General features: G+C 37.8%; 1 protein-coding gene across 2 annotated transcripts in view; it reads right to left on the bottom strand.

Moving 5' to 3' along the window:
• The window catches only part of LOC113515296 (translational regulator orb2), a 97,557-nt gene that overhangs the window by 15,618 nt on the left and 68,955 nt on the right, over positions 1 to 12,984 (bottom strand). For both annotated transcript variants that reach the window (XM_052892422.1, XM_052892423.1), the window contains one exon: positions 928 to 1,050. In XM_052892422.1, coding sequence (XP_052748382.1) covers positions 928 to 1,050 — 123 coding nt within the window. The remainder of the gene's footprint in view (positions 1 to 927; positions 1,051 to 12,984) is intronic.

The following is a 12,984-nucleotide window of genomic DNA, read 5'->3' as shown; positions in this document are numbered from 1 at the left end:
TAGAGGATACCGAGGTATAATGCAATCATTCTCATCAGCAAATCAGTCTTTAACTGTTGGACACAGCTGAACATAAGCCTCCCCCCTTTAGAGGGGTTTTGCTAGTTGTTGTCACGCTTGGCAGGCGAATTGGCAACCACAGTTAGGCTTTGGAGATGTTTTAAGAGGGACGCTGCCGTCATCCCTCGCTGCCTTAGTCGTCTTCCACGACACCCACGGGAAAAAAAGTTCTATGCTGACCCCACACGGCGAATATACTTCGTCGTCTTTGACGTCTTTTGAATTTGCGTCGTACGAAAAGTACTAGAGGTCTCGGTGTGTGGGCATCATAGCCCATGGTGCTGTCCATGATGGTGGCCCTTCGGCTTGTTTGCTATTCCAAGTATTGTTATAAAAGTATTTAAAGTTGCGGTCATTTACAACATACAAAAATAGAACAGTTTCTATGAAACTTAGATAAATAGACTGATGACCCACGAGATGGAAAGTGGTTAAAAAAATACCATGGACATCTTTCAGACTGAAGCTGTATAACCACAGCTGCCTCGCGAGAGAAACATGAACGGGATCGAGGAACATGTAGACGATTTTTGTATAAAGTCTCGCTTTGGTTTTTATTGTTAAAAGGTAATAGGATTGACCATTTTGTCATTTCATGGGATGTGATGGTATTGTCGAAGATGGAGCTCGTGGGCCCTAACTTTAAATCGGTCTAGACTATATGTGGTTGGAAAAACTAAAGCAGGGGAGCCGTATGCATGATAAAGGAAGACGCCATAGCGCCTTATGACTAGAAATATAAGGGTAGCGATCTTCTCACTGTCTGGTCGTCAGATGCTGAAAGGGTTATGGAGAAATCTGGTCATGCTGTTCCTAAATCACGTTATTATGTCCAAATATCCTCTGGTTATACAAAACTGAGCTCACCAGCCGCACTTAGTCTGGAGACGACATCTTGCGCCTGATCGGCGGGCACGGAAGGCGAGCCGGCGCCCGCCGCGCCTGCCGCCACTGCCGCTTCCTCCACCCCGGGGAAGAACGGCGACTTGCCTGCAACAAATAAAGAAGATGGTGACTAGAATAGAATAGAATAGAAATAATTTCTAATCAAATACTTATTTACGAGTTCTTTTAAGACGTCACTTTTTACTGTTGATAAGCGAGCAGTGCGATGATGAAAGGTGGCTGTTGGCACCATGTGATTATACCATTTTAAAAGAATATTAATTAAAAACTTTTTCTTTATTGTTAGAAAAGCAAACGAGCAGACGATCCACTGGAAAGCAGTTACCGTCGTCAATATGAGTCAACATGCAATACGAGCAGTTGCTTGTGCTTTGCTAGCCTTTTGAACGTTCGTAGGCATGTTTTTAAGGCACTGACAAATTGTCTCGCTAATGACACAGCTTACATAGCCGTCACAGCTTGATAGCATTACTTGTTCAGGCATGTTTCAATAATGAAATATTGCTGGTTGTCAGGTTTACCAGACCAAACTAACGAGTCAATGACATTAACATAAAAAACAAGTCTTTGGCTACGGGCCAATCGCTGAAAATATGTCATAAGTCTACTGTCTTGCCTAGTATTGCCTATTGAATAGATCTAGAACATTGCGTAGTCATTTTAAGCCTAAAACTGGCAACTTTTTATTACCAAAGATATGGGCGATTACGGTACCGCCCCGATATCTATATATTGGCATCCGCTGGATATTGATGGCGAGAAAGGGTCATCACCCATTCCGACATCACCCATACCAGTCCCATACCTATATATTGATATAATTTTTTTTATACCACTAAGATGGCAAACAAGCATACGGCCCACCTGTTGGTAAGTGGTTACCGTAGCCTATGAACACCTGCAATACCAGAGGCATTACGCGCGCGTTGCCGACCCTGAAGAAACCTCTTTACCCCCATTTTGAAGAATTATATATTCGGTAATTGATATTTAATATATCTTTTATTGGACCAATGTAATGTATTCTAACTATAATATATAGATTGGATTGTATATTAAAATTTTATATATAATATAATTTACATTGGACAATAAAAGATTTGATGATGGCGGACTTATCCCATAGAGGGATATCTAACAGTCAACTTTTGAGAAGCTGAAAGAAAACTATAGAATGTTCGAGGGTAAAAACCGTACAGCAAAAATAAAAGTTAACAATTATTGTCTATGCATTGCCATTCCTGAGGACTCAGGTGTTATTCCTCTGTACCCAGTAAATTCACGCCATATCGCACCTTTCAAACCGAAACACAGCCATGCAAACACAACTGCTTCGCGGTAGAAACACAAATGAGACATAGCTACCCAAGCATACGACTTTTGTACAGTCTCCTTCTAGTAAATTTTATATACTAATAGACACAAATGAAGCCGCAAGATACAGCTAGTAAAGAATAAATAAAACATATGAAATGCACTGACAGCTGGAACATAAAATGATCGGTATTGCTATGCAAATCTGGGGAGGAATAGCCCCTGCAGTTCGATACCGACTTGATTGTACAGACAAACCAGCTTACGTGGAATGTAAATGTTGAAATGATAACCACTTTCAGGGTACTAACCTCGGTCTAGTTTGTATATACACGAACCGGTGCGATACTAGCAAACAGTTGGCATTCATTTGCTGTTAATATCTTGCCAATATAATCAAATTTTAACTGGATAAATACTAGAGGGAGACTTTATACAAAAGTCGTTGGCTTGGCCACCTCCGTCTCATTCGTGTTTCTGCCGTGAAGCAGTTGTGTTTGCATGGCTGTGTTTCGGTTTGAAAGGTGCGATATAGAAGTGAATTTACAGGGTACAGAGAAATAACATCCGAGTCCTCAGGAATGGCAACGCATGGAGAGTATCATAGGCGAAACAGTACACTCTGTTATGTCCATGGTACTGCTCATGTCATATAGGTGACGGTTACCACTTTCCATCAGGAGGCCCGTCAGCTTATTTGCTATTCTAAGTTCCATGAAAAATAATGACTCAGGTGTTATTCCTCTGTACCCTGTAAATTCACTGCCATATCCCACCCTTCAAACCGAAACACAGCCATGCAAACACAGCTGCTTCACGGTTGAAAATGGGACAGAGGTACCCAAGCAATCGGCTTTTGTACTAAATCTCCCTCTGGTTATTATTATTATAAGTAGTACAGAGTAATATAAAACACAATTTTATTTTTAAATTTAACAACTTGTACTTAACTGAGGCGGATTGTTAATTATTTAGAATGTTTCTAGCAAAACGGGCAGACCAATCAGTAAGTTATATCAGAATCTAAATATGTCAGTCTAAATATGTCCACACATCGCAGACATATACGGTCTAGTCTAGTTTTACGACGCTGCTAGCATTTTCGCTACAAATAAGCTGACACTGTGACTGCAAACTGCAAAGTGAGTGCATTTTTGTCGCATCAAACTCTGTACAGATAAGCAATGACTGGAGTACACCGAGCGAAAATATTATCATTTATTATAACTATATAATTTCATGGTCGAGGAATGGGCAGCTGCGCCTTGTGTTATATTAAAAAGTTACCTATGCAGTATAAATAGGAAACTACAGCACGGGGTTTTTTCTTATGCAACTTAGAATGGCAAACCAGCTGACGGCCCATTAGATCGAAAGTGGTAACCGTCGCCTATAGATATGAGCAGTACCGTGGACATAACAGAGTATACTGTTTCGCCCATATTACCTCCCATGCGTTGCCATTCCTGAGGGCTCAGGTGTTATTCCTCTGTACGCTGTAAATTCACTGCCATATCCCACCCTTCAAACCGAAACACAGCCATGCACACAACTGCTTCACGGTAGAAACACAAATGGGACAGAGGTGCCCAAGCAAACGACTATTGTACAAAGTTTCTCTCGAGATATTATCTGTACCTCTAGTAAATTTGTTTTTATATAATAACTTAGTTTATAGCCAACTAAACTTTTTATATGAAAAAGTTGAGTCCGCTCGATGTGTCTCACACCTAACTCTACAGCTGTAAAGCAGGGCCCTCTGGATTTAGGGTTCGTTCAACTCACTGTGACCCCATTGGCCGGGGTCAACTATTGACTGTTTGGTCGCGTGTGACCCCACCCGAAAAGGTATTGTTAAAATTTAAAAACCTCTAAATTTAAATTTTGTTGTTATAAAGATATTTTGTGACAAAAGCTTTTTTGTATGAGACTTCAAAGCGTTTGACCTTAACCTCACCAGATTTTAAGTCGTGATATGGTTTAAGATTATGGGTTTTTTCAATGGATCACATTCATATGGTTCTTAGTGAATGATAATGGAAAGGTAACCCCGCCTGCGCTATCATACCAGTGAGGGGTCATAGATGAAATTTCAACCAGTTCAGTTAGCCCATTGTGACGGATTCAACAGGAATTAATCACGATGGTTTCTATGGGGAGGTTGACGTTACAGAGTATATTGTTAACCATGGGGATTAACGTCCCATTATTGACAATTCCTCTCCCTCCTATGTTCGTATGATGTAACTACCTATGCTTATGGTGTACAATGGTGGTCCAGCAGAGGGGAAAGGGATTGTTAGTAATGCGGGCTACCAGTCTCATTGCTAGCAATATACTCTGTCAGGTCGACCTCCACGCGGTCGTACTGAATTCCAGGTGTATTCTTTACGGTGGGCTAACTGACCCGTCTTTTCATCCTCACCTATCATCTCTCACCGATGCCCCGCCAGCGTACATCGATAGCTCGGACGCGGTAACCATTCTATTATCATCCACAAAAACCCTACAATACTGTTCGTGCTTAGGCCAAGGCGTTTATCAGGGAGAAATTATGTAATCGTTAACGCATGGCCGACTCGAGCCCAATCGATGGATCGATAACCTCGGCGATTTTTTACTTCGCCTCCGGAATGGAGGTAAAAAAACCGTTTAACTTTTGGTATTGTATGGTACATTCACGACTCTAGTCCCGGATGGAAAGATCAGAGGGCCTAGCATGAATTGTTTTTAAAAATTTCACGGCCGAATGGAACACAGATTTAATGTTAAAATTACACAATACGTATCGTTTAAAAATATAAAAAAATTTGAAAATATCGTTTCCTAAAATGTTCTTTTGACTTTTACGGTAGGATTTATGACGAACAAAATGTTAAGCTTCATATACTGTACCGATTTCAGTATGAATAAAAACACGAAATAAAGTCCGAAAAATTCGGAATTTCACTTCATGGTAGACCCCCAGATAAGGTTTTGACTACTCTGATGTAGTAGCCGAAGACTTGATCACTTGAGATTATCAAAAAATGTCTCTGTGCCAATCATGTATCTGTCCAACAGCTGCGCTTACATGGCTGTGGTTTTGTTTAAGGGTGCAATTATCATCCTCATCATCTCAGCCATTATGTCCACTGCTGGACATAGGTCTCACCCGTAGACAGCCACAAGGAACGTTCCTGAGTTACCTGCATCGACTGACTCCCTGCATTGCATGAGGTCGTCCCACCATCTAGTGGTGTATATGATAGTGAGATTACAGGGTACGGAGACAAAATACCTCAGTCTTAAGGAACTAGATGCTGTGTTGATAAAATTACAAGTTTTTAACGATTGAGGGGGGACTATTACCTGCGCTGATAGGAGGGAAGAGTGGCGGTAATAAATAATTACAATATTAGAGGGGCTTAGCAATAAAATTTCTTTGACAAGACGTGCGCAAGATGTCTATCAAATAAGCAACAAAAACATTACCAAAAGACATATTCAAAATATAAAAATATAAAATCTAAAAAGATAAACTTATATAAAAAGAGGTATACCATATATGTATGTAATTACTCCTCTCCATCCAAAAGTCCTAGAAGACATCGCTTTTATCGCCCATTTGGTCGCCCATTGTTTATTTCTTGTAATTGTTTATATTTATAATAAATTTACTATAATAATCTTTTGGAGAAAACAGAGTTAGATCTATCTATCTATCTGTGGCCAAAAGGGACCACGAGTATTCCAGTGTATTATGTTATGTTTACGGTGCTATCCATGTTTACAGGCGACGGTTACCACTTTCCATCAGGTGGGCCGTCAGCTTGTTTACCGTTCCCAAATACAAACTCGAATTTGCCTTGCCATTTCTAGTAAAACGATTTAATTTTGTTATATTTATTGCAAATGTAATATTATTGTGTAATCCATCGTCATTACCAATTATATTTCATTAATATTTTAAAAATTTGAATGTATTTTTGTAATTTGAAAGTGAAATAAATTTAAATATTTTAGGTATCTTTGCAATGAGAGAGCGTCGTGGCCCAGTGGTCTATTACACCAACTTATAGGCCGCAGAGGTCGTGGGTTCGAATCTAGCCGACATTAAAAAGCTTGGATTTTAAATTTACGGATAAGAAATCAAATTAATCCGTGTGACGGTGGTAGGCTCGCTCCCTATCTTATTGTATTCGAAAATGCTCGGCGAAATTTGGACATGTCGAGTGTTATGTTCACCACAATGACAATAATCGACATACACCTCTGACTACCCCATTAGAGATTATAGTCGTAAGCATATATTTTTTAATTCCGCTATTAAACTAGTACGTCTATTGTTTCTTTATCAGTGACAAATACGAGTTGTGAGGGGAAGGGATTGTTAGTAATGGGGAGGTTAGTCCCCATTGCTATCAATATACCCTATCAGATCGATCTCCACGCGGTTCCCCCTAGAAACTATCGTGACTATCGTTGAATTCGTCACGATGAACTAACTGACCTGCCTTTTCATCCTCACCTATCACCACTGGTACCCAGCCAGTGTATACCGATAGCGCAGGCGGCGTTACCATACCATTTTCACCCATTAAAAAAAAAACAAATTGTGGGGCCAAATAGATTACTAGTACTGGGGATTTTACAGTCATATTGCTAGCAATATATCCTATTAGGTCGACCTCCACACGGTTCTGTCTGGAAGCCATCTTGTTTAATTTTTGTGGGCCAACTGGTGGCCCGCCAGCGTAAACCGATAGCACAGACGGGGTTACCATTTTATTATCACCCATTAGAAAAATACAAATTATGGAGTAATTCCCAATTTTTATTTCAATCCGCGACTCTTATGTAGGCATTAAAGTAATATTTATTTTAGGTAAGGAAATGGCTACTTTCTTTTGTTATGCTAAAATTTATTTGTGAAATCTAAAAAAAGAAACTGCTTTATATAAACAATTATATTATTACTGAACATAAATAATTATTTTTGTCTTTATAATAAAAATGCAATTTTTTTATTTTCAATTTTATAAAAATATAATTAAGTACTCACTCTTTCTATACGGGAATCTCGGGCCTCGGATGAAGGGTGTAACCAGAGGAATCGTATGCACCGACATAATATTTTATAACAATAATAATATTACAAATTTATCGTAATTTTTTTTCTATGTAAAAAAAATCAAGCAAACATACGAGTCACCTCCGCCAAGATTGACTACACGAATGAAAAAAATGAAGAGCGCATTCGAAATTTAAATGATTTTTTAATTTTAGATATTCGGCCTGCATTGACATAAAGATCATACAGCCATGTAGTTTGGTTGACACTTAAACAGCCATAAAATGTAAACATTCTGAATTAAAAAGAATTTTATTAAAATAATATTAAATATTTCCTCTATATAATAATAAATTATGGATTGCGGTATTGAGCATAGATATGTATCTATATAATTTAAATTTATCAAAGATATATAATTTTTAAATTATCAAATGATTATTTTTTAAGACTTTTTTGAAGGAGTTTTTTTTTTAAATTAGTATTTTATTACAATTCGTCATTTCTGAATCGATTTTCATAATTCTTTTTGCTAGTCGTTCGTTTTTTGCTGATTCTTCTTAGTTGAAATTGCATTTTGTGTTTGAACTTTTTGGTTAGTCCAAGACTACGATGCGGCGTGACATCTACTGTGAACGTTACCTAGCAATTGTTGACTGTCGTTGATTGAGAAAAAGAAAACTGTGAACGTTATAAATATTGTGCTATTTAAACTATACTCGATATTGTGTGTTCGTTTGTGTATATCGTGTAATTTGTTTGGACTTTACGAACTGTAAAAGTGACATATACTGCAAAATCTGCTAATTCATACTGCCAACCCTTGAAGAGTTCCCTGCTGTTCAATGTACAAGGTTTAAGGTACGTATTTTTTTTTTTAATTTAAGAATTGGCGGTAAAATTATAAAAGAAAAAATTAAAAAACTATGTTATGATAATTAAGTTTACTTGCATTTTTTTTTTATTTATTATAATTATAAATAATTACTTCCGTATTTGTTTTATATTAATTTTATAACGTTTTTTTTTTAAAAAGCAATTTTCGTTTGTAGAGCAATATCCTGTTGGTTTTTTTATTTCTTAAATACAGGAGGTAGGTCAAGATTTTTCCAAAACATTATTGCATTTACCCGACTCTTTAAAAAAGGGGTAAAGAGGTTTCTTCAGGGTCGGCAATGCGCGCTTAATGCCCCTAGTATTGCAGGCGTTCACAGGCTACGGTAACCGCTTATCATCATGTATGGTGGGACATATGCCACTTTATTTATTTATTTACTTTTTTTTGCACCACTTAAAGAATAATTACCGTGTGGTCCCGGCATAGAATAGGTTACCCCCTATGCGTTGCCATTCCTGAGAACTCAGGTGTTATTCCTCTGTACCCAGTAAATTCACTGCCATATCTCACCCTTTAAACCGAAACACAGCCATGCAAACACAACTGCTTCACGGTTGATACACGAATGGGACAGAGGTACCCAAGCAATCGACTTTTGTACAAAGTCTCCCTCTGGTAACTGGTAAATGATTTATCAAATAGATCATCATACACAGATCATCATAGGCGGGTGCCAATTTAACCGACCAATGTCATATGGATGTTGCAACTCGCTGCATACGCCAACGTGGCGCAATGTTTGACGCAAATATGTTAATAGCTTAACATATATGTTATACTATATCTATAGTTAATAGTTAGGCATAGCATAGTTAATATGAATACCGATCCGATATATATATATATATATATATATATATATATATATATATATATATATATATATATATATATATATATATATATATATATTTGATTTACATTATTTTTTCTTAAATCTATGCACCGCCAGTTACTCTCCCTGTTTAGCTACGGTTGACTGGTAGAGAATGCCATCAGGCATTAAGTCCGCCCTGTAGACATGTTCTAGAGTGTGCAAAATTATAAATAAATAAATACATATGTTTAAAGTTCAAAAACAGAAATTACAAAAAATATTAACAGATCTGTCTCGACAGGCAATGTTTACTAGTCTCATTGGACCGTCAACTCCACAGAGCCCAATGATGACCTGACTCTTCTTACAATGGGTATTTATATATATATATATATATATATATATATATATATATATATATATATATATATACATATATAGGTCAGTTAGCCTATCGTGATGAATACACTTGGAATTCAGCACGATGGTTTTCAGGGGAGACCACGGGACGGTCGACCTGTTAGGGTATATTATTAGCAATGGAACTGATAATCCGCATTACTAACAATCCCTTCTCCCCCTAGATATCTATATATTTGGGTTCCTCAAGATGTCATGAGGAATGAGGATGAGTTGAGAGGTATTTTTAGCTTGAGAATTGCTAGCAATGCGAGAGTGGTAGTCTGCATTACTAAAAATCCCTTCCCGCCTAACTATTGCTAGACGGGGGAGGGGGTACACTCCCTCCTCACCTCACCGGCTATGATTATGCGCGAACGAAGTATGTGTGTTCGCCTAGTCTAGTATAGCATACCGTGGCAATTGTTAGTTTTAGCGGTCGTCAGTGCCGTCTGTCTGTAAAGGAAGCTGGTCATTACACGACCTCTAGCGTGTGATTATAGTGCAATATGTACGAGTACATGTCATACTGCTTCGTAAATGTACAATGCCGAGCTACATATGTCTATTCAATTCGAATCCTCACTCAAGGTATAAACTGTGGCCCTGTGGGGGAAAGCGATTGTTAGCAATGGAGTTTGACAGCCCCATTGCTAGCAATATGCCTTATTAGGTCGACCTCCACGTGGTTCCCCCTGGAAACCGTCGTGAACAATTCTTGTTGAATTCGTCACGATGGGCTAACCGACCTACTTCATCCTCACCTATCACCCGTCACTGGTGCCCCACCGGTGTATACCGATAGCGCGGGTGGGGTTACCATTCCATTATCATCCATTAAAAAAAAACTGTGACCCTGTAGTCGTGTGTAACGGTATGATCCCGGCATAGAATGGACCACCTCTTCCTTTCCCGTGCGTGTCATAAGAGGCGACGAAGGAAAATTAATGGTAGAGAAATGGGCAGCTCTCTTAAAACATCTTTAAAAGTCTAACTACAATTACCGGGGGGAAAGGGATTGTTAGTAATAAAGACTGAGAATCCCATTGCTAGCAGTATACCCAACCAGGTCGACCTCCTCGCGGTTCCCCCTGGAAACTATCATGGTTAATTCCTGATGAATTCATCATGATGGGCTAACTGGCCTGTTTTCATTCTCACCTATCACCCTTCACTGGTGCTCCGCCAGCGTATCCCGTTAGCCCAGGCGGGGTTACCATACTATTTTCACTCACCAAAAAAAAAATGTAATCCGGTCTCGCGGACAAAGTCGCGAACGAAAGCTAGTGTCCTACTATAGGATAATAACTTTGTAACATTTTCCAAATCCCGAATCTGGAATTGAACCCTGATTACAGTTAGGTGCCTTCCGACCATAATACCTTTTTGCATAAGTGCTTCCAGAAATAGGTTCAAATTTATTTTTATTTGACAGTTGGCATTACTAACTCCTGTTCCGTCATCTCCCCTTATCAGCCGACTGCAGAAAAAAAGAGAGTAAAGTGTTTGTATAAAATGTTGCCCGCGAATTTAAATAATTGACGCGGGGGTGGCTTGTAACGGTGGATTTGGTTTAAGATTCAATTCTGTTGAAAGGGGATGGTTAACATTTACGTTCTTGGATATATTTTGACGGTAACTTTATAGAAACAGATATAAATAAATACATTTCATGGCATTATTTCGATTTTATATAACTTAATACAGGTCTCCCATAGACTATACCCCACTCTTTGGAATCAACGTTCAGCAGCAGTATTTCCGAACCGATACGACAACATAACCTTCAAGAAAAGGTCCTAACTGGCAAAACTCCCCAAGTGGGAGGCTTATATTCAGTGGTGGACAGTTAAAGGCTGATACCATGTTGTTGTTGATCATAGATATTGTAACTGCAATATATACATATATGTATAACGTATATTACTCCTACCTAGTACGTATTTATAGTGTGAAGTATTAAGAACTAGGTAATCCATTTAAACAAGATATTGCCATACTAAGGCCAAGAATACATAAATAGAGTAAATGGATTATTTTGTATGAACGTGTTTGTGTCTTACTACAATACTTTGTTTACACTTGTGAGAAGAATAAAAATGTATTTCAAACGTACCGCTATTAGCAGACATTTCTATAAATAAAATATTTTAAAATAACATGATTGTTGAACTATCTAATTATCAACCAATTTCTTTTTGAACGAGGTCAATTCACTTGCATTTTATTATATCTTAGGAGTACGTCATTTAAAAACCAATTTGGAAAATTTGTTTTTTTATGTAAAAAAATATATACTTTCAGATTGGTTTTATATAAATTTTATCAAAATCAATTTTGTATTTTTGGTTTTTTTTAATCAAAACATCTGGTTTTGCTACAATTGAGTTAGTTTTAATGGAACAAAATCTATTTATATATATATATATATATATATATATATATATATATATATATATATATATATATGTATGTATATTATAACTATTATTTTATATATTATTTATCAATAAAGTTGTTTAAATAAATAAAAAAAATTAATACCTTATATACTGATTCATGTCGACCAAAGCCGCGTGAAATAGCTAGTTTATAACATTAGTAAAAATTGTTTCTGTCCATCCCTTACCATCTGTAAGTATGCCGTGATAGTTCAAAGGACAACCAAGGACGTACAGTGGTGCGCATGCGCGCAGCGACCACGTGCCGGGTCGACGACCCCGCGGGAACTCGGACGGGAACTTTGGGATTTCGGAAGTTTCAACCGACTGCGTCCGTTCGAGGGTATTGTGTTGTTTAATAGATGATTAACTTTTACCCGCAATTTTGTCCGCGTGATCGGGATATGGGTATTCACTAATCGGTAGCCTTTGCTTCTCTATCTCATTTTTTTTACTTAGAATGGCAAACAAGCTGACGGCCCACCTGGTGGAAAGTGGTAACCGTCGCCTATAGACATGAGCAGTACCATGGACATAACAGAGTATACTGTTTCGCCCATGATACCCCCCATGTGTTGCCATTCCTGAGGACTCAGGTGTTATTCCTCTGTACCCTGTAAATTCACGCCATATCCCACCCTTCAAACCGAAACACAGACATGCAAACACAACTGCTTCACGGTTGAAACACAAATGGGACAGAGATACTCAAGCAAACGACTTTTGTACAAAGTCTCCCTCTGGTAAATGTACAAAAAGGATGCCACAACTGAATTCTTTCTTTCTAAAGTCGGTTGGAAAGATTGCGTTTCGCCATTTGGTTGCCATGATTCTCTATGGTTCACACACTTTGCCCCTCAACCATGGCTTGGCTTTATAAACGTCATGCGCATCTGCGTGCAACAATGCACTTACAAAATTATACATAATTGTCCAATTTTCAAACTGATAGGATAGAAGAAATTGTTAGTAACGGGGACTAATAGCCCCATTGCTAGCAATATATATATATATATATATATATATATATATATATATATATATATATATATATATATATATATATATATATATAAAGGTGTAATCATCACAATAG

This window comes from Galleria mellonella, unplaced genomic scaffold (genome assembly GCF_026898425.1).
Source record: "Galleria mellonella isolate WM207_F2 unplaced genomic scaffold, CSIRO_AGI_GalMel_v1 utg158, whole genome shotgun sequence".
In the NCBI taxonomy this organism is placed as follows: domain Eukaryota; kingdom Metazoa; phylum Arthropoda; class Insecta; order Lepidoptera; family Pyralidae; genus Galleria; species Galleria mellonella.
The sequence above is the reverse complement of the archived record's forward strand: the minus strand, read 5'-3'. Positions and strand labels throughout refer to the sequence as shown.